We start from the raw sequence: 23317 nt of genomic DNA, 5'->3' as shown, positions 1-23317 counted from the left end.
AGTTACTAATACATAGAAAACCCATATAACTACATAATTTCTCTAATTAATTGACAGATGACACTGCAGCCTCAGCCACACTTTATTTCAATAAAATTCCTACATATATATATATATATATACTGGTCCTGGACTCCTGATCTTTTAGGAGTATGTTCCAGCGCATGCAGATAAAATGGAAAAAAATTATATAAAATTATGTCGGAATTAAAGAGAAGCACCGTCATGCACTTAAATATTATAGGTTGCCAATTATATTATATATACAGGCAGGCGCAGCACATATCCATACTAGACAAATTACGGCCTTAAACAAAATTAAGGATCGGATACTTGCATGCATTAATAATTAATTGGGATATATATAGTATTATTATATATGATCTATGATGATTCACCGAAAGTGGATGACGAACATATATAGCTTCGATCGGGGGATGTCGAGGTACGTACGGAACAGCTGCACAATGTAATATATATTGCTACTTTAATTTGTGCTTATAATTAATTTTTAATTTGCACCGACACACAGGTACCACTAGTGTACGTAGCTAGTCGTACGTACACTTATATATATAGTATTATTATTGCATTATTGTGGAACTGGCCGGAAGAACACTTGTGCTCAAATTATACAATGTTGATCAATCTAGTACTCCACCACAATTATATTTTATGCGTGGATATATATATAGGAAGCCGGATATATCAGGTTCAAATGAACTCTTAATTACCAAAAAAACATCGTCGTCACAAATTAAATCAAAAGATCAAAATTTAGAGTGAACCATTCAAAGGTAATTAACAACAACATAATCAATAATGCAGTTGGATGATGATGGTGATGAATATATATGATTTTCCATTCACAAAATAAGCATACGTATATATAGTACGTGCGTGTTGATATATACATTCTTCTCCGATCCATGTTTGGGAATACAGAGAAACATGCAATACTAAATACATGATGCATAATATAACTTAGGATCGAAATCCACCATGTTGAAAATTTATATAATTTTTTTTGAATTCTTTAGACCCAGTGAAACAATATGGCGTTAGAGTTCGCCAAAAATCACATGACATCAGATTATATTGTTCAAAACTTCAAAGATAATCTTCAATGTGACTTGTTATATAGAAGCAAAACTCATTGATTTATTTATTAATTATGATTATGTGAGTGGTTTTTCACTTTTTTGTTAATTTAACCATATGATCCCATGATCGAATTTGTTTTGGTCATTTACTACTTTCTATTATTATTATTTCAATTAAAGGTATTATAGACTTTACATATTTTTGATTTTTCTATAAAACACGTAGTCAACGGTTAGTCACGGGACTTTTTTGTTAATTATAAATACATAAGGGGCTTTTTGGTAATTGAGGTTTTTTTGGGTAATTTCCCATATATTATTATTAATAATTAATAAACTAAAAAATAAATAAATGAAAAAATGCAAAAAGGGTTTAAGAAGGAGATATGAAGGCCTCCGGCAATGCATTATCACCACTTTCACTCAGTAGAGTAATTCTTTTTTTGATATTATATTATTATTTCTGGAACAAAAATTAGTAGAAGACACCAGCACACACAGACATGGAGATGGAGTACTACGATAACTGACACAAGAAAAGAAAGCTTCCCAATTCGAAATCACTTCGTTCCTCATTAAAACCCTAATCCCTCTCAATCCTACAGACTAATGGCGGTTTCAGAAGAAGAATCATCTTCATCATCGTCTTCATCACGCCCAAATACATCCAACACTAATTTGCGATCACCTAACGCCGATGCCTTTTATTTTGCCAAAACAGTCCTCAGAGGCAGCGTTGTTCTTCAAGCTGTTTGCGGCCACTTCCGCTCCCCCAATTCTTACGACGTCGTCTTCGGCAAGGTATGTTTTAGGTCACTCGAATTGGTATGTTTTTGATACACTACATATACATACATCTGTCATAACGATATAAGCTTATTCCAGGAGACATCAATAGAGCTCGTGATAGTTGATGAAGATGGGGTTGTTCAGTCTATTTCTGAACAACCCGTATTTGGTACCATAAAAGATATTGCAGTCCTTCCATGGAATAAGAGGTTTCAAGTGCAGAATCCAAAGGTTTGTCGGCTCTTTTATCTACACAACATTCATATTTGAAATGGTACAGGACTTCCATGGAATAAGGATTACCTGCTTGGTTTTTTTCTAGGTAATGGGGAAGGATATGTTACTTGTCATTTCTGATTCAGGAAAGCTTTCATTTCTCACCTTTTGCAGTGAAATGCACAGGTTTGTTTCAGTGACTTGTGCCATTATCTTCTTCTTCATATTAGTCATACTAGTTTGGTTCCTTGAGCCAAAAGTCTTGCTAAATTGGTGGTTTGCTTATTTTTAGGTTTTTGCCGTTGACCCATATTCAGCTTTCTGATCCTGGCAACTCAAGGCATCAAGTTGGAAGGATGCTAGCTGTTGATTCCAGGTAAGCTTGCATCATGTATAAACCTTTACAGAATAGAGTTTCAATGAAACGGTAACTTGTCACTTGGCTGCCACTCAGAGCTTGTAGAATCGTTATTCATGTAGGTTGTTTATTCTTTGCTCTCTACAGTGGTTGTTTTGTTGCTGCTAGTGCGTATGAGGATCAATTGGCTATCTTCTCGCTGTCTATGTCCTCAAGTGGTGATATCATTGATAAGGTTGAGTTTGAGCTAGTACTTTTTTCCCCATAGATTTATGCATTGTTGTACTGCTCTGAAAGATTTATTGCAGTTCTATGTGGTTAAATTGTTGCATACACTTTCTAAATTTGTTTTATCATGTTTTCATTTTAGAGAATTTTGTGTCCTCCTGAAAAAGATGGGGGTTTGGAAACTGCAAAAGGTTCTATTATCAATATTTCTGGTACAATATGGAGCATGTGCTTCATCTCTGAAGATGACAATCAGCCTGAGAAGGAGAGGAAGCCTGTTCTTGCCATTCTTCTGAATAGGTACATTGTCGAAATATATACTGGCTACCCTCCTATTTTTAGATAGCTCTTTATTCAAACTGATCTAATTTTGCACTTTTCTTTTACTTGAAAATTACTTTTGTCTTTGGAATATTTTTCCTGTCCGTAAGAAGTTCAATGTCTGGTTCTGCAGATGGGGATCTTTTTATCGAAATGAGCTTTTGTTGCTGGAATGGAATATTAAGGAACAATCAGTCCAAGTGGTGTATCAGTTTGCAGAAGCCGGACCTTTAGCATATCATATAGTAGAAGTGCCTCATGCTCATGGATTTGCCTTCCTGTTCAGGGCAGGTGATATTGCCCTCATGGATTTCAGGAATGTCAAAAGCCCTTCTTGTGTCCACAGGACAAGTTTAAATTTCACACCATTGGAGGAAAAGAAATTTAAAAACAGTATTAGAATACCTGATATTATGGATGAAGAAGGTATGTATAGCGTTGCTGCATCTGCTTTGCTGGAGCTTGGTGACATAAATAAAAACGATGATCCAATGAATATTGATGATTATAGTAGTGTCCAACCTGGTTCCAATTATGTCTGCTCATGGAGTTGGGAACCTGGTGTAACAAATGGTCATAGGATCATATTTAGTGCTGACTCTGGAGATCTTTATGTTCTTGAAGTCCTTTTTGAGTCTGATGGCGTTAGAGTAAATTTATCTGATTGTCTTTACAAAGGTCGACCAGCCAATGCTCTGTTATGGCTTGACTGTGGGTTTGTAGCAGTCGTTGTTGACATGGCAGATGGGATGGTCTTAAAATTTGAAGAGGGGTTTCTAAAATACAAAAGTTCGATTCAAAACATTGCACCAATCTTAGATATGTGCATTGTTGATTATCCTGATGAGAAACACGATCAACTTTTTGCCTGCTCTGGGATGGCATCTGAGGGATCTCTGCGGATCATCCGAAGTGGTATCAGTGTGGAGAAATTGTTGAAAACTGCTCCAATTTATCAGGGTGTCACTGGTACATGGACAGTCAAAATGAAAGTTTCCGACCCTTATCATTCTTTTCTTGTACTATCATTTGTTGAGGAGACCAGGGTTCTTTCAGTCGGTGTCAACTTTTCTGATGTAACTGAATCTGTTGGTTTTCAGCCAGATGTCTGCACTTTGGCTTGTGGTGTTGTAGCTGATGGTGTGATGGTCCAGATTCACCAACGTGGAGTGAGACTTTGTTTGCCTGTTGGAAGTGTGCATCCCGAAGGTATTCCTTTCTCATCTCCAATATGCACATCGTGGTTCCCTGATAATATGAGTATAAGTCTCGGAGCTGTTGGGCACGGCATGATAGTGGTAGGCACATCCAGTCCATGTTTCCTATTCATTCTTGGTATTCGATGTTCATTGGCGTATCATTACGAAGTTTATCAGATGTACTGTGTAAAATTGCAGAATGAGTTATCTTGTATCTCCATACCTCAGAAGCACCTTGAGCTGAGTAGATTTTTGACAAATTATGCAGCTAACAACTCTACGCCAGCCTTTCCATCTGGAAATCATGTTGATAATTTGTTCGTTATTGGTACTCATAGGCCTTCAGTAGAAGTCGTATCCTTTACAGGTGATAAGGGACTACAAGTTCTTGCCATAGGGATCATCTCATTAACGAACACACTGGGGACTACTATTAGTGGATGTGTTCCAGAAGATGTAAGGCTTGTCTTAGTTGATCGCCTGTATGTTCTTTCAGGATTGAGGAATGGAATGCTACTTAGGTTTGAGTGGCCTAGTGCCTCTACACTTTCCTCAACAGGGTCAACCGGTCAGCAATCTGTTGTTGGGTCCTCCACAATCAATTTCCATATCTCGTCAAATTTATTGTCTCCGAATAACGAAGTCCCGGAAATATTCAAGTCCAATATATCTGGGAAGACTGAAGGAGATTTGCCAGTTAATCTTCTGCTGATTGCTGTACGCCGAATTGGTATTACACCTGTTTTCTTGGTTTCGTTGAGTGATTCCCTTGATGCTGATATGATTGCCCTCAGTGATAGGCCTTGGTTATTGCAGACTGCAAGGCACAGTCTTTCTTATACATCCATCTCCTTCCAACCTTCTACTCATGTCACTCCTGTGTGTTCAGTTGAATGCCCCAGAGGAATTTTATTTGTTGCAGAGAACAGTCTTAATTTGGTAAGAAAAACATATGTCTCAGTATTGGCTTGATTTAGATTGATTCTTCTTTTTTCATGCTCAGATGCCTTTTACAAGTCATACATTATGATTTTGCATTTAATCTCGTTATAGGTGGAAATGGTGCCTAGTAAAAGGCTTAATGTGCAGGCATTTCATCTTGGAGGCACTCCGAGGAAAATTTTATATCATAATGCTACCAGGTTGTTGTTCATTATGAGGACAGAATTAGATAATGATTCATGCTCATCAGATATTTGCTGTGTGGATCCTTTGAGCGGCTCAGTGGTATCATCTTTCAAATTTGAACCTGGGGAGACTGGAAAATGCATGGAGTTCATAAAGGTCGGATGTGAGCATGTGCTGGTTGTTGGAACTAGCCTTTCTGCTGGACCAGCTATGATGCCAAGTGGTGAAGCTGAAAGGTTATATCTCTTATGTGCGACCCTTTCTATATTGCTATGGGCTTCTCCCTAGTGTTTGTAGTTCATTGTTTTGATTTTGGTTTGTTAATTATTTTCTCGGCTCTCCTGGGTCTTTATCTATGTATTTCAATTTGTATGGTGTGCATTTTACAGTACAAAAGGCCGTCTGCTTGTTCTCTTCCTTGAATACGCGCATATTTCAGACATTGGTTCTGTAACACAACGAAATTCACCTATCGGGGGCTATTCTGCTGATCAGCTCTTTAACAGTAGCCTCTGTAGCAGCCCGGATGATAATAACTACGATGGAATTAAACTTGAAGAAACTGAAGCATGGCACTTGCGCTTGGCTTACTCAACCATCGTGAGCGGCATGATACTTGCTGTGTGCCCGTACCTTGATAGTTATTTCTTGTTTTCTTCTGGTTCTACTGTAAGTCATAAAAATTTCAAGTCTGCTTATAGGAAATTGTTGAGGATTATTGTCGGGAAGCTTCTAAAGAGATACTATTTTGTTTTTCTCAGTTTTCTGTTTGTGGTTTTGTGAATGATAATTGTCAAAGGATGAGGAAATTTGCTTCCACAAGAACTCGGTTTACTATTATGACTTTGACTTCACATTTCACTAGAATAGCTGTTGGGGATTGTCGTGACGGTGTTCTCTTCTATTCTTACCATGAGGTCAGTAATAACACTTGTTTTCCCTGCGGTTGACTAATTTGTTTTCCGTTATTCTAGTGACTTTCTGCAAAATCCAGATGGAGCCGATCCATTGAATCTGAACTACAAAAGAAAAGAAAAACATCGAATATTAATTGTGGAAATATGTTCTAAATTTGGCGTGGGGTTGTTACAAACAACCATTTACTATTTGTACCAGGATTCCAAAAAACTAGAGCAAGTTTATTGTGATCCTGTCCAGAGGCTAGTTGCTGATTGCCTTCTTATGGATGTTGATACTGCCGTTGTTTCGGACAGGAAAGGAAGTTTGGTTGTCTTATCATGCGCAAATCATGTAGAAGGTAAATTGATGTGTGAACCTAAGGCAGTTACCTTTCTATCAAAGTTTTTTTTAGGATTGAAGCTGAAGGGTTTTTGTAAATTGTTTTCCGATATGATCCGTTGATGAAAGGATCATATCTTTTGAATAAGTATTCTTTTGTAGAATCATCATTACATAATTGAGTACTTGTTTTGAGTATATTCAATGAAATAGACTCTTTGTCTAAAGCTTCAATTCGGTTTATAAACTCGTTGTTGAAACTTTTTCTTTTTTGTTTATTGGTATAAACCCAAGGGTTATATAGTTCATTAGATGAATCTTTTTCAAGCGTAAGGGGGGATATCTTTCTTTTTATCATTTCCAAAAAAACGCATAAACTAGGAGGATAGTTAAAAGAGATTCTGCCTTTTCCATCACTTTGGCATATTTCAAAAAAATATTGTGACATTTGATTTCTCACAGCTTACCTTATATATGTTTATCTTGAATCTGGTATTGGACAAGCCTAGGAGATGGTTTCAGTTTTAGCAAAAGGTAAATAAAGCATATAATCAAACCATAAGGGTTTTCATGGGATGTAAATGCAGTTATACGCATGGCATGAGGTGTACCTCTGTATCTGAAAAAATCTTATGATGCCATTACCAACTCTTCTAAATTAATACCAATGGAGACTTGCGTCTTGAGATTGTTGTAAATCTCTAATCGATAATACCAACATTAGGAACTAAGTTTCGAAGTTAATGTTGTGTATGTACACAAGCAAGTTAATGTTAACTTTGTAAGTTGTTTCAGAATGCTCTTATAGTATGCTTAGATGAAGCATCTGTTGTCATCTAGTTCAACATAGACTTCTGTTTCTAGTAATTAATTTCCTAAACCATAATACTCATTCACATGATTGATTTAACTTCGTCTTACAGACAATGCGAGTCCGGAGCGCAACTTGACTCTAAGCTGTTCATACTATATGGGTGAGATTGCCATGAGCATGAGGAAGGTAATGCTTTCTTAAGAGCCTACAGTACTAAACTATGCTTTAAGAATTTTTATTAAATGAAAAGGACGTGAAACCCGACTCAGGCAATACAGATTTTGATTTCTAGTTTAGATGTTGTATTTTAATGATTGAACTATATCTGATTGATTTGATTTGGTTGCAAGTGAAAAGATATCTTCAAACTCTAAATTTTAGACATGGAGGTATCTGTGGCCTGCTTGGAGCGTAGCTTTAGCCTTGATTAGAACCATAAAACTTCTTCCTGAGAATGTATAACTAACAAGACTCCGAAATATCCAAATTTACTCCTACATTAGTAGCGGAAAAAAAAAAATAAGATGTTGGTCTGGTCTCATGTTCAATTGTCACAATCCGAAAGAAATTTTGAATTAAGTGTGTAATGGTCAATTGTCACAATCAAAAAGCAATTTTGAATGTTCCGAGCTAATGTAATTAGGTTCTTGTATCTTTGGGCTAGCTGTGATCATATTCTTAAAAGCTTCTTGGGGAACAGGAAGTACATTATGTTTATAGTCAAGTATTTTCTGTGTATGACTTGCGATTTTTTTAAATCTTCCTGTAGGGTTCATTCTCATACAAACTCCCAGCAGATGATATGTTGAAGGACTCCGATGATGCTACTAACAATATTAACTCATCACGAAACTGTATAATGGCATCTACGCTATTAGGGAGTATAATAATCTTCATTCCGATGACAAGGTACATTTGTGTGTCCCCATCCGTTTTCTTGTATGTTATTTAAATTTCTTTGCTGTGAACCAGAGACATAATACACTTAAATGAAGCTTAGCAGAGAAGCTTTGTTGAGTTCATCTGTGGTTGTCTAATTATTCAATTCCACATCTTTGTGTCTGGCATGAGCTTCTTTGAACGGTTGCAGGGCCTGGAATTGTATGTATGTTATGAATATGGAAGAGGGATATTTTTTATTTGAATTTTGTCAAAGTTGTATCCTAGATTACATGTTGGGAAATCGTGCAAGAATGAATTAGTTTCTGCAAGTATTTTACCTAATTATTTGGGTTCCAACCTGGATTGGTGGCCTTTCTTGATTAGATATCCTATTTATGTATTTATTTCCTTCGTTGTTGGGCAGGGAGGAATACGAGCTATTAGAAGAGGTTCAGGCTAGGCTTGTGGTTGACCCGCTTACTGCTCCAATTCTGGGAAACGATCACAATGAATTTCGAAGCCGTGAAAGTCGGGTGAGCCTTTTGATTTACTTATTGGTGGATAGTCTTATAATACTATGATTGTTGCGATCCTTGCTTCATTCATGGACTTGTCATATCATCATCCTTATGAAAACATGAATTATGTTGGGATTGTTCTTGTAATGGAGGACAGGCTGGAATACGTAAGATACTGGATGGTGACATTTTGGGTCAATTCTTGGAGCTTACAAGCATGCAGCAAGAGGCGGTGTTGGCATTACCTAGTGGCACACCAAACGTAACAGTTATGTCGACCTTGAAACCTCCTATGCCAGTTATGGTTAATCAGGTTGTTCGACTGCTTGAACGTGTACATTATGCCCTTAACTAATTCTTTATCATATTTATTTCCCTATGATGAGTGTGAGATTTCAATGATTGGGAATTTTGTTCCCTTGTCATATTTTATCAAAGTTTCGATATGGAGGCAACACTATATTATTATTATTGTAGAGAGAGGACTGTGCATCTCGTCCGTCTACACCTACTGCCTATACGCCCGTCACGAGCCCTTTGTTGTAAAAACAATCTTGTTAGAATGGGTAATTAACTTTTAGTTTCAATTCCCGATCTTAATACAATAACATTTCTTTTGTTGCTAATACTAATTCTGATTTCCTATCAAAATATAATTTCTGTTTTTCTCCTATCCCAATAAAAATGCTACAAATTTGCAAAACAGAAGATGTAACGATTAGAACGACCAGCATAATTTACATCTGCAATACTTATTTCTGAAAATTCCTGGAAATAATATATTATTTAGTTAAATCATATATGTATATGCACAATAGAAAAATAAAGTAGAATTTAGTGACTCAACTTTGTGGCCCAACTATAAAGTAGAGATTTAAATGGGGTAAATAATTAAAGAAACTAAAAGGAAGTAAAGCCCAAACAGAAGATGGTCGTAGAAACTTCTCGAATGATATCGAACCACCAACCTACTTAAATCGGGAGAAAGAGTCCGAAAGCAGAAACTCCATTTCGTGTATTCGATCGATCGAAGCTACTCTAAGGTACTATTAAATTTTTCCTTTTTATGCTTGAATTCCGAGTTCAATTGAAAATTTGCACGTTTTAATTTGCTGAACAATGACAACAGTTGTGATCGATAAGTTTCAGGCTCTGTTACCTGATTTTTTTCTATTTTTATTTCCTTATCAGTGTTTCTTTGTGAAATTATTTGCTGGATAAATTGGAAACTGATGGAACAATATGTTTTGAAACGGCTGTTATAATTATTGGTTAATTGTATTTAGGTGAAAAATGGGTAGCAGAAGTCCGTCGGCAATTGGTTATAGAAGGAGAGATCGGGATCATCACTACCGAGATCTTCCCACCAGCCTTCTTGTCCGCAATCTTCGCTATGATTGCAGGTATCATCATCATCCTCATTTTTCAACCGTTTCTTCCCTGCCTTTTTTACCTTGTCAATCAAATGTGTAATGAATAACCAACGGGGAATTCATCTTTTAACTAACAGAACAGAGCAGTCGAGAATTCTGTTTTTTGTTTATCTTAGTTAATTTGTTACAAACCAATGTTAGGATGAGCTGATGTTAACCTGTGCAACATCCATGCTTGTGTAATGCATGTTTCATTTCATGTCCTGAACAATGCAATTGCAATGTATGCAAAGGCAGACTTTTGAATGAATTAATTAATTTCTACAGGACTGAAGATCTCCGTGGACCGTTTGGAGAATTTGGTCCTCTCAAGGATGTCTACCTGCCCCGTGACTATTACACAGGGTTAGTAATTCTTGTTTATTATCTATCATCTTAGGATTTTATTTGAACTGATCATGACGAAAACTAAAATGATTTTTCTGATTATTGGCGAGAGATGATTTGTGTACTTTTAACCTTCTTCCATCATTTTATGGCAAGTCCTTTTTTTTTTTTTTTTTTCTTTTCCTTGTATATGGAAGTATTCAAGACAAGAATGAAGTAATTAGAGATCAAGATCGTCTTAACAAACATGAAGATTGAAGCAAGTTGATTTTTTTAATACACTTTCGTCGAACAACTTCAAGTCGTAACTTTATTCTCACAAGGTTAGCAGCAAGCGAATTCGCAAAGATAACGAAAGGGCCCAATTTCTTGTTCATTCTGATTTTGCTGTGAATGTGAAGCTGCACAGGGAGTTTGCCGATACCATTATGAGTCGAGCTATGTACTATTCTGATTGGAGTATGTATTTTAATAATTGCAGGGAGCTGCGTGGTTTTGGTTTTGTGGAGTATGTTGACCCTGAAGATGCTGCTGAAGCAAAGTATGAGATGGATGGACAAATCCTGCTTGGTCGGGAGTTAACCGTAGTATTTGCTGAGGAAAATAGAAAGAAACCTTCACAGATGAGGGCAAGAGAGCGTAGAAGGTGAATATCAACGGGTTTTTTCATTTTCAAGATACGTTATATTATTAATATTTATGACTTTTGTAAACTGGTGTAGCAGGGAAACGAGTTCTCCCATTGGTGATTATCGATCACGGCATTCATATTCCAGGAGCCCTGATTATTGTTCTCCATCGACAAGGAGAAGACATTACTCGAGATCAGTATCTCCTGGAAACAGGAGGTACAAGAGAGGAAGGTCTTACTCAAGGTCTCCTCGTAGCGGGAGTTGGAGCCGCAGCAGCAGCAGCAGCCCCTACTGAGTGTGGGTCCAATCATCTATTATATTAGAACAGCCATTAATGTAACTGAGTACTAGTTTTCAGAATATTACTCCTACTACTTATTAGTGTGTGGAATTGTTGTGTTTAATGAAGCAAGCAGTAAATGGTTGATGTGTTTGTTTTAATCTCTGGGGCAGGTAATTCTGTATGATATGGTAAAACAGTCTGTTATGCCTGTGTTGGTTTTTAAGATAAAATACAAAGAAAGGTGTTAGAGAGAAAGAGAGAGGATTCATAACTATTATGACAACAATTCATTGGAATGTCGGTGAATGCCCCTCTAATCACAATCTACTTTATTCCTTCATCATAACAAAGCTAAATGTGAAAAATGGAACCCCACTGGAAATACCTTGTTCAAATTAATTATGAAAGCTGTCTCAACTCCCAACTTTCTATTATCACATTCTTATTATCATTTCAGATATTTCTTTCTGCCCAATAAAATACATATACAAACACATCATTTTATATTATATTTTGCATAGAAACAACAATCTTAACATATGCCAAAACTGCATTGAACACTACGCTGCTAACTCCACATCACCACAATGCAGCTGTGTGTAACACAACACAGTGAGCACAAACAGAAAAAGAAAAAGTTAAATAAAAGATTTAAACCTTTATAAAAATCTTGATTAAATCTCCACACAACAGCCGGATTGCACAAATCCAGAATACTCATCAGGTACATTTATCTTTCTCAATTTACCATTTTGCCCCTCAACTAGATAGAATCCATGTGGCGCCCCCTGATATGCCGACCCGGTCACCACGGTCCTTTCTCCAAGGTCCACCCCACAAGCCCCCACTTGTACTGCTGTATCCGCCTCCGACCAGCACTTCAATGTATTCCCATTTTTACCCCCCACGCACGACCTCGGGCACCGGCTCACCCGCCACGCATCCTCCACCACCCTCCACCCACCCGACCCGAATTCGTACACCTCCGCGCTGTTCTTGAACGCTCCTTGTGTTTCCGTTCCGTACCCGCTCACCACCCAGAACTCCGACCCGACAACCACACCCTCGCACTCGTCTCGCTCCTCACTCATCCTGGCCAACTCGGACCACTCGTTCTTCTTGATATCGTACACCCACGACGAGCTCAAAGCATTCTTGCTCTCGTCGTGCCCTCCGGCCACCACCACTCTCCCCTCCACCGCGCCGATTGCGAAGAATGACCGGGTCGAGGGCATATCAGCGCACTGAGTCCACTTCTGAGTCGTGAACTCGTAAACGAAGACGTCCCTGACCGGGTCCCAAGTCGATGGGTCCCACCCGCCCATCAGAACAAGCTTCCCCTCCGTGCTAACCACCTGACAGAAGAGGGGCAAACCATCCGGGTACTTGGGTACCGGGTCGATTCGGTTCCAGTCGAGTGAAACAGGGTCGAACAAAGAGATACCGTACCTGGGCTGAGCCGTGGGTTTGGGCTCGGATTGGACCGGAAGAGCTTGAACAAAACAAGCGGCTTTGTAGGTGAACCCGGTCTGCTTTCTGTGGTAGTAAAAATCCTTGCTTTGGAGAAGATGACGCCATCGTTTGCAGACGCGGGAAGACACCCGGTGGGCTGAATAGTGGAGCCGGGTCAGGCAATCGAGGGCGATTTCTTCGGGTAAACCGGGTATCAGCTCACTGAATTCTTGATGATCCATCGCTGATCAGTGAAAATGATTGGTTGATTTTTTATTGTTTTTTTGGGTAAAAATCGTTACTTTAAAAAAAAGAAGAAAATGTAGTGTTGATTGAGGATAGGGGGGAGATTACATGTGACTGATGACTACGTGAGATTTTTGTTTGAAAGATGGGTTTGGACTAATTTGGAGGACAGAATATTTATAATCAATATTTATAGAGAGAGAGAAGAGAGAGAGAGAATATAAAGAGGGGGGGGGGGGGGGGGGGGGGGTGACTGGTGTACAAGAAGAGAACCTAGGTTGTAATAAGCACATAGTAAAACTAACTTGGGGATTGGTTAATCAAGGAAGTACACGTGTCACTCCTACTTCTGGTTCATTGCCACTTCTTCTTCTAGGTTTCTTACATGTTGCACCTGTAGTTGTATAGGAGTAATTTATATCCCCAACATAACATTTATTCTGATGATGACTATTTTATTAATAACTACTCAAATGCAATGCAATGCAATAATTATAGCTATAGATAGATAAACGAAAAGTCTTTAATTTAGTTTAATTATTAATATATATAGTTTTTGATCAGCAGAAGTAAATACATAAATGAGAGCCTGAAATGAATGTAGACAAGTTGCAACTGTAGATGGTGCAGGGGGTTTAAGTTTAATTATGGCTTGGCTTGGATGAGACCAAAGTATGTATGTGGGATTGAGTGAGTTGATAACAATATGATATATGATGATCGAGGTGCTTTCTTTATTTTTTTCTACTATTATTTTTTATTTTCTTTAATTTAAATATTTCCTATAAAATAAGGAAAAGTTAAAAGAAATTAAAGGATCTTTGTTTAATTGAATTATTTAGTTGTGACTGGATACAAGTTATGGTTGCTTGGACATGAAGATCATGTGGAACACTTTATCTTTTGTCATGAACTTCTTTCTTTCTTGTTACATTACCATTATATATTCATAATTCCCTTTGAAGGCAAGTCGGAAAGCATATATATATGTAATATGTTTGCAGAAAATGAGTAGTATTGTGAGAGTGAATATTAATATTAGCTAATTAATGAAAAAAATCTGTAGAAACTTAGATAGATAGATATATTGAGGGAGAGTTTAATGAATGAATCAATAAATCATAGAAAAGAAAAGGCGCAGCATTGACTGTGAAATGGTTGGATAAAAAGAGGATAAGGGCAAACTACCTGTGGGGTCAAATTCATAAATATTTAATTTAATTGGCGTTATGTGATAGACGCAAAAATCTATCGATATATGCCACGTATTGGATAAACTACATCAACTCTGGGCCCCATTCTGACTTGGATATGTCCCGCACCCTCAATTTACCCCTTTTCGAATAAAATATCTTATTTCGGATATGAAAAAATTACTCTATTTTTTTATATTCCAATTTCTGATTCATCATTTTTTATATATTTGTAAACTAAATTGGAATTAGTTCTCTCAATAATACAAGTAATTGTTTGATTTTTAAATGTATTAGATTCTATCCTTGAAGAACTCTCCAATTAACAATTAAGAAAGATATTATTATATTTGAATTTTGTCTATTTGCAATTTGCATAGATAAACTAATTAATATTATTATTATTATTTTTGTCAACTAGTAGAGTTTAATAATAAATACTTAATTGATGAATATTGTCAATGTATATTTAGTATTACCCATCTTTGTCAAGGAGGTTTATCAAAGCAAACCCATCCTTTGTCTTGCCAATTCATTTTATATTGGTATAATAATAATATTATAGTATTTGATTTCAATATACAAATTCCTACACTCAATTCATATCATCTAGACAACCTCACATCCAATATCCAAGTAAAAACAATATAATTCATTTAAACAGTTGTACATATTAATTTGTGGTACTTAAATTAAATGAAACAGTTGATATTACATATAATAAATAAATATGTAAACCATAATAATAATAATAAGAAGAAGAAGAATGGTGTATGTTGATAGAACGAAAAGAAAAATAGAAAAGTGGGGACAGAAACGACAGCGACTATTGGCCTTTGGGCTTAAAAAAAGGGCCATTCTGCCGCCCATTTTCGAATCCCCAAAAATTGTCTATATTATTTAACATAAAAAGATAAAATATGAATGAATAATTGGATTTTGGATAAAAAGGTAAAGCCACAAGACTCCAAAACTGGATTCTCAATGCCTATTGGCTATTGCTATTAATAAATAATAACATTATTAATAATAATAATAATTAATTAAAGAAGAAATTATATCCAGAAGTTAATTTTTATACTAGTAATTAATTGTAGAGGAGTGGGAGTAGAGGTTACACAAATAGTGTTGAATGACAATTTATGTAGGAAATCCTAACTTATTACGCGAGGTAACCTTACACAAGGTGACTATAATAAGTAATAATAATAATGAGGTTCTTTGAGAAAACTCCCTCACTATTTTTTTTAATTGAGGGAGGCCCAAAATATTTTAGTCCATTTGAGATAAGTCCACATCTATTTTCAGCCATTATGTTTTCCAGCTTTACCCCCACCTGCCACGTCATCATTGGGTCACGCTTTCAGCATTTCTTTTTCCCGTATTTTTTCCGTCTTTTCTGTATCAGTTTTCTTAATCGACTATGAAGCATAGTCGATTAGCCTTAATCGACTATGCTTCACAGTCGATTAAGGAAATTCTTTAATTTTTTTATTTTTTTTGTTTTTTTAATTTTTTTCTTCTATATCAGGTATATTAATCGACTATGATGAAGCATAGTCGATTAAGAATCTGCTACTAAACATAACAAATTACAACTACGAAAAAATGCAAAATCAACTATATTTTACAGAAAACAAAAAATATACAAACGTTATAAATGATTTATACAATTGAAATCAATAAACAAGAAATCAAAAAAAAAAATAAAAAAACTGGAGTCGATCAACCTTTATCAAATACCAGAACATAGTCGATTAGCTTAATCGACTATGAACATATACATAGTCGATTAAGGTTTCAGCCTGCGCGAAATTCCCTACACGCACCGTCCTCCGTATTATCCACAAAAAAACCCAAAAACAGCCTCCCCATCGTCACCACACCACCCAGAGCTCCTGCCATGGCCGAACCCGTAAGGTTTTGAGCATGTTCAGCTCCACCAATGAAGCAACATCAGTCTTGAGCATCTTCTTCACAATCTCCTCCTTGACGATGGCTTCGCACACAAACCGATTTTTTTCTCCCTTTAATCCAGTTCACCGCAGCAGGTTTCTTGTCGGAACAGTAGTCAGAGAGGCCTTGACGGAGTCGTAATCCTTGGGCAGGCGGCGTTGGTCAACGGAGGCACCTTTCATCAATCCGGCAGCAGTAGCAGTGGACGGCGGATGAGAGATAGTGGTGGTGGTGATGGGCAGAGATGATTGACAGCAAGGGAGAGGTAACGGTGGTGGTAAGGGGCAGAGATGCTGAAAAGAAAATATGAGAGAAATTAGGGTTTTAAAATAATACATTGACAAATAAGGGTAGATTTGAAATTATAAAAATAACATTTGGTGGAATACTAACTAAAGGGGTTTTCTCTAATTATTTTTGGGAGGAGGATTTCCTTAATAAAATTTCCTAGATGAGGGGTATTGCTAATAATCCCTAATAATAATATACGCTAATAAATAGTGATTGAGTTAATAACTTCCAATCAAGGCCATCTTTAATTTCCAACTTGAGCCACCTGAACTGAAACCATCGTCTTAAATTTCCGAAGGTCCACTATTATTATTATTAATCATAATTATTATTTATAATTAAGTAGAAAACATAATCTCATGTATTTATTTATATGGTGTTGCTTAGCCTCGCGCGCCGTTTAATTGGCATGCATATTCTCTTATAGATGACGTAGTAGATCGAGTTATTATTAATTCGATCATGCCATGACCGTCAACTACAGGATAAGTAATTTATATATAGTAAGAGCTACTAATTTATATATATATATATATATATATATATATATATATATATATATATATATATATATATATAAAAGTTGAATTCCAGAACTAATTGATTGACATTTGGCAATTTTAATTGATGACATGTCATCAATTTCATCCCAAGTGGCGAATTGATTGGTGGAAATAAATCATCAAAAAACATGTCATCATTTCCCAAAATTAAAGGTAATTAAATATATTTAATTATTTTATTAATATATTTATATCCTACCGTTTATAAAATGTTCTAAATATATCAACTTTCTTGGAAACCCTAAATAAATTTATTTTTGAATTTTATTTATACTAATAAATTGAATAATCTAAGTTAAGTTTAATCAAAACATAAAAAAATGAATTGATTTTATATATTTCAAACTATAATAATTCTAAATCTTTGAAATTAAGTTCGTCTATCCACTTTATTTAATGGCTAACATTAAGAATATCAATTGTTTTGTTTAAAATGTATAATTATCGTATATACTATATATTGTATTCCAGTAATAAGTATTTCATTATAACTCGAATAAATATAATTAAGTAAATATCTACAGCAACTCCAACCCAAAAGTATTAAAATGAGTTTGCAAATACTTATGTGGAATTTAATATTTTATTTTGATACTTATCTAAATGTATTTGCTCCAACCATAGGTATTAAATAGTTGTTAATTAAATATATCTAATTGCCACGTGTTATTTTCTAAATGAACACTGAGGTAGTTAATTCATAACTCATGTTTGATATTTTATTCTGCATGATTGCATAATGTATTTTTACATTCTAAAAGACGAAAGATCAAAATACCTCATTTCATAACTCTATTAGAATTAAAAATTACTATTTTGGAGTATAAAAATGGTGGTTAAATATTTTGATAGATCATTTAATAATCCCACTCGAAGTGTTCTTGCCGTAAATAATTTATATTAATAATTCCCCTAATGTTTGTTTCCGTCTTACATCGACCCCCTTATGGTATCATTTTTCAAGGAATTTTTTTATTACGTGGAATATTCCAATACTGCTTATTATGCCCTGCACACACGACATTTCTTTATGGTATTTTTTAAAGACAAAAATTACCCTCACGTGAACTTTACACGAAATCTTTATTCTTCTTAAATAACACAAAGAAACACTTTCACAGATTTTTATTATTACCATGACCACCCTGAGGGTAATTTTTTAGTTTAAAAAGTACGATAAAAGAAATGTCACATTTGCACTGGTAGACTCCATACTTTTTGGGACATTACATGGAATAAAAAAGATTCCATAAAAAAAGAAAACACACCAAAGGGGGTCGTGTAAGACAAAAACAAACATTAGGGGGATTTGGGTATAATCACCGATAAGTAGGGTGTTTTCTGTAATTTAGCCTAAGTTCAGGAGGATTTTCATAATTTATCTTATTAACAATGATTATTGTTCTTTTACGTCTTAACGTTTGCTTATACCCTTATAATATTTTAATTAATCTTAATGTCAGTTTGATAATATAATTAAATATTAATTTCTAATGTATTTAATATGTGTTTTTTCTATGCTTCAGCTACCACACATAAGAAATTTGATATAAAGGTTCGAGATTGAATATAATTGTTTTTTTTTTATTATTAAATAATAGATCATTGCAAAAAACTTTGTTGCAAAATCAGAATTTGTGATTAATATTAGTATTAGAATTATAATTAATTATAATTAAGATTCTTTGAATTAGTATTAGTATTAATACTAGAAATATGATTCAGATTGTAATTAGGATTAATATACTATTAGGATTATGATTAATATTAGTATTAGAATTATAATTAAGATTATGATTATGCTTAGTACGATAATTAGTGACATAATTAGTATTAAGATTATGATTAGCATTAGAATTGGGATTAGAATTATAATTAAGATTAGAATTAGAATTAACATTAGCATTAGCATTAGCATTATTAGTATTAAAATTATTAGGCTTATGATTAGTGTTAGGAATAGGATTATGATTAGGATTACGATTAGAACTATTTTTAGTGTTATGAATAGAATTAGGAATACGATAAGGATTTAGATAATATTAGAATTACAATCATAATTAACATTAGCACAATAATTAGCATATCTAGATTAGCATTAGCATCAAAGTCAGTATTAGCATTAACTTTAACAATATTAACATATTAATAATAGTAATAGGATTAATAATAGTATTAGTATTAATATTAGTATTAGTATTAGTAATAGTATTGGTATTGGTATTAGTATTAGTATTAGTATTAGTATTAGTATTAGTATTAGTATTAGTATTAGTATTAGTATTAGTATTAGTATTAGTATTAGTATTAGTATTAGTATTAGTATTAGTATTAGTACTAGTATCATTATTAGTATTAGTACAAATATTAGTATTAACATAAGTATAAGTATCCGTATCAATATTGTTATCGGTATCAGTATAAGTATCAGTATCAGACTATCAGTATCCGTACCACAATATGTATATCAATACCAATATCGGTATCAGTATCTGTATCATTATTAGTATCGGTATCAATATCGGTATCAGTATCAGTATCAGTATCAATATCAGTATCAGTATCAGTATCAGTATCAGTATCAGTATCGGTATCGGTATCGGTATCGGTATCGGTATCGGTATCGGTACCGGTATCAGTATCAGTATATGTATATGTAACATTAGCATTACAATTAGTTTTAGCATTTATATCAGTATTAGTAATAGTATTAGTATCAATATTAGAATTAATATTATTATTAGTAATGGTATTAGTATTAGTACTAATATTAATATGAATATAGTAATAGTATTAATATTAATATTAATATTACTATGAATATCAATATGACTATCAACATCAGTATCAGTATTAACATCAGTATCAGTGTTAATATCAGTATCCCAATCCGTATCAGTATCAGTATTAGTATTAGTATTAGTATTAGTATTAGTATAATATTAGTATTAGTAGTATTAGTATTATTATTAGTATTAAGGTTAGTATTAGGATTATAATTAGTATCAGTATGAGTACCCGTATTAATACGAGTATCAGTATTAGTATTAGTATACATATTAATATCAGTATTACTATTATTATTACTATCAATATTAGTATTATTATTAGTATTAGTATTAGTATTAGTATTAGTATTAGTATTAGTATTAGTATTAGTATTAGTATTAGTATTAGTATAAGTATTATTATCAATATTGGTATCAGTATTGGTATTATTATTGGTATTGACGTATACATCTTATCTGGCTCTTTTGTAATATTTATAAGTTGTGTTGTTGTTTGAGTAATGTGCATCACTAATTGAATGTTGTTAGTGATAAACTTGCAGGTTATTTGAATATCTATTGTGCTACCTCTATATTATTGTGTTTGTTGTTAAGTTAGTTATTTTGCAGAGAGTTTACATAGTATAGTAAATTTCATTTCATGAAATAGAGTTATACCATATATTTTAAATTATTTCACTTAATCTTCATATCGTGCTTTGCGCCATTCGCGTATTTTTCTTACTAATATTTAATTGAACTTCATATGTTACAACTCTCAATTAAGATATATATTTTTTTTCCTTTCCATTTTGTTTTACTTGAATTGGTGTTGTTATAAAGAAATAATAACTTAAATATTATTTTTCTCATTTTGAAACTGATATCCGTGCAACGCACGGGTGAAGTACTAGTATATATATGAATAGTGAATACTATTAATTACCCGCCATTACTTATAAAATCAGATAATTATATAAAAGCAGCAGCTTTATGAATTATGAATGGATAATATGGCCTTTGGGGATGGGCTGTAAGTTGTGAGTATAACAAGTTGAATGAAAGTGCAAGTTCATAGTGTGCCAGTTGGTGATTTGTTGATTTGTCAATATTTAGCTATATATAGCAGCATCTTTGGAATTAATGGTGGCCCTAAAAATACACATGCATGCTACAACATTTTTCTTCCCCTTTTTCTTTTTTGTCTACTCACATAGTATACATATATTTGATTCTATTTATTTTTTAGCCAATCCACCTTATTTTTTTTTTCTTTTTCAGACTGGAACGACTGGAACTAATTAACAAATTTTAATTCCAAATTTTACAACTATCATCCTAAATATGTACCCACCTAGTGATTAATTGTAATCTTCTTCTTATGTGCTAACGAGAATTAGCTAGCAAGTAGCATGATCAAAGAGTTGATTATCGTGTTGATTAAGTTTCACATGGGGCTGCATTTAGTTTAGCCCCAGAATAAGTCATTCATATACCCCTAATTAACCTTTTTTATTTATTTAAAATTAAAATATCTTCGACCTTACCCCCTCCAATATTTTTAATGCTCGAGAACAAATTAAATTAAACAAAGATTAGTTTAAGAAATTTGTGTATTGATTCCCCTGTCACAATCAAGACATCAATTATTTATTTTGGGTTGCAAATTTTCGAAAATACGTTCTGAGTTATCCATACGTATAGATGATGTTGTCATTTGACAAAATGAATTAGATTACAAGAACATAAAAAGAATAATTGAGACAACGTATTTGACTTTTCTCTAATAATGTTTTCTAATTGTACATAAATAATGATCGTGACATAAACACTAGTTTTATCCTAATTAATAGGACTTTTAGTTATGCATTAGACTGTGACAATAAATAAAGCTTTGAATTATTTGAATCATATCAACAATGACTATATCAAATGTGACAATAAAAGTCTGAAACTTTAGCCCATCAGAATAAATATATATATTATGTGTTCTCAGTCCATTGGGCCAATAGCGAATTATTATTATTATTCTGTTGGGCTTTAGATGAAAATAAAGAAAAACGCATATCAACATCATATTTGGAGTTGAGCTAAAAATAAATATGGTTTGGGCCATACAAGAATTATCTGCCTTAGGCATCTAAAGGGAGTTGTATCTTAGAGATAGTCCAAGAAAGTGCGAATACAAGAGTTGCGTGAAGAAACAAGACGTTCGAGTATTTTTAATATTTTAATATTAATAAATCTATATAAATCAACAATCTGATTTCTTTCTTATAATTAAAAATGTGTATGAGCTCTCAAATTTATATGTGTACTTCATTTAATTAGTTAGAATTAAAAATAATAGTAAAATGATTCCCTGGTAATGAATGTTGTTTGGAACAAGATATTGACTGTGTTCCTAACTCCACACAAAAACGAACTGCTGCTCCAACTGTAACTGAGGCAACTTATTGTAAATAATATTCTTGAAATGACATCTTTTACTGCCAACTACAAAAACCCACTATTTAATTACTATGAAAAAGAAAGATGAATTTAATCCGAGTCAAAGTTATTTCGTTTTTCAGTTCAAGTGAAAAAATGAATGAGTATGTATGTATGGCCAACGAACAGATATATAGAACAAATTGTGATGGATTAATGGGAGAAGTTGAAGAAAAAAGATACTCTAGTGGAGTAATTGGTAAAGAAAAAGGAAATACATAAAATCCGAAAGTAGTAAATGTAATAAGTGTTACTACCAAACTCACCAGAAATGGAATAATTACAACAATTTACAATTTGCAATTTACATTTTACAATTTCCATTTTACAGAGAGAGTGAGAGATGGAGACTGGTTGGCTGCCTTTGCCTTTGCCTTCCTTAAAAGCTCTCCCTTTATTACAACTAATATTAAAATAAAATACCTCAACAAAAGAATATCATATGGGGTGTTCATCCCACGCGCCTATGTACTATGTGTTTGTTAATTAAAAGTGAAAAGTTGAACCATCTTTAAACAGTAGTTGATGTAATGTGATTAATTAGTAAGTTAAATGAAATAGTAAGAGCCTCAAGACGTAATTATTTGATTTCAGTTAAGTTTTCATATTATATTATGGGTCTCTCTCTCTCTCTCTCTGGTAAAAGAAGAAAGAGAGTAGTATTGTAGTAATCATTAGAGTCTTATGTTTCCCTGAATGCTTAGAATAGAAAGGAGGGACATTCATTCATTATAAAGCTTGCTTTTTTTTACCCTCTTCCGATCCTCTTTTTTTTTTTTTTTTTTTTTTTTTTTTAATTTGTATAAAAACTTAGATGAAATGTGATACAATTAAAATTGGCACCACCAAAAATAAAAATAATGAATCTTTATTGAGGGGAATGGATCC

The 23317-nt window shown here is 33.9% G+C and overlaps 3 protein-coding genes across 6 annotated transcripts; 2 read left to right on the top strand and 1 right to left on the bottom strand.

Moving 5' to 3' along the window:
• Positions 1 to 1449: 1449 nt before the first annotated feature.
• Positions 1450 to 9382, top strand: LOC105955263 (Cleavage and polyadenylation specificity factor (CPSF) A subunit protein). Of its 3 annotated transcripts, none has more exons than XM_012978980.2 (15): positions 1450 to 1904; positions 1989 to 2123; positions 2215 to 2294; positions 2401 to 2484; positions 2614 to 2701; positions 2837 to 2994; positions 3149 to 5153; positions 5268 to 5578; positions 5732 to 6011; positions 6104 to 6259; positions 6459 to 6600; positions 7505 to 7581; positions 8165 to 8304; positions 8702 to 8810; positions 8953 to 9382. In XM_012978980.2, the coding sequence occupies exons 1-15, from the start codon at positions 1713 to 1715 to the stop codon at positions 9148 to 9150; spliced, it is 4155 nt and encodes a 1384-aa protein (XP_012834434.2). In that variant the 5' UTR covers positions 1450 to 1712; the 3' UTR covers positions 9151 to 9382. The 3 variants fall into 3 exon arrangements, 2 of the variants coding, with proteins under 2 accessions (XP_012834434.2, XP_088680659.1); XR_016033995.1 differs by having other exon boundaries at positions 1454 to 1904; positions 6459 to 6631; positions 7049 to 7581; XM_088824533.1 differs by having other exon boundaries at positions 1564 to 1904; positions 1989 to 2122; positions 2221 to 2304.
• Positions 9383 to 9698: 316 nt separating this feature from the next.
• Positions 9699 to 11628, top strand: LOC105955189 (serine/arginine-rich SC35-like splicing factor SCL30A). 2 transcript variants are annotated; one of them, XM_012978892.2, is made up of 5 exons: positions 9699 to 9838; positions 10082 to 10198; positions 10496 to 10573; positions 11037 to 11201; positions 11281 to 11628. In XM_012978892.2, exons 2-5 carry the CDS (start codon positions 10089 to 10091, stop codon positions 11480 to 11482), a joined length of 555 nt encoding a protein of 184 aa, XP_012834346.2. In that variant the 5' UTR covers positions 9699 to 9838; positions 10082 to 10088; the 3' UTR covers positions 11483 to 11628. The 2 variants fall into 2 exon arrangements, with proteins under 2 accessions (XP_012834346.2, XP_012834345.2); XM_012978891.2 differs by having other exon boundaries at positions 11278 to 11628.
• Positions 11629 to 11895: 267 nt separating this feature from the next.
• LOC105955262 (F-box/kelch-repeat protein At2g44130) lies at positions 11896 to 13164 on the bottom strand. The gene has a single exon (XM_012978979.2). The coding sequence runs from the start codon at positions 13162 to 13164 to the stop codon at positions 12145 to 12147; it is 1020 nt and encodes a 339-aa protein (XP_012834433.2). The 3' UTR covers positions 11896 to 12144.
• Positions 13165 to 23317: the final 10153 nt, after the last annotated feature.

Source organism: Erythranthe guttata, chromosome 10 (assembly GCF_056151865.1).
Source record: "Erythranthe guttata isolate IM_541 chromosome 10, IM_541, whole genome shotgun sequence".
Classification (NCBI taxonomy): domain Eukaryota; kingdom Viridiplantae; phylum Streptophyta; class Magnoliopsida; order Lamiales; family Phrymaceae; genus Erythranthe; species Erythranthe guttata.
The sequence above is the reverse complement of the archived record's forward strand: the minus strand, read 5'-3'. Positions and strand labels throughout refer to the sequence as shown.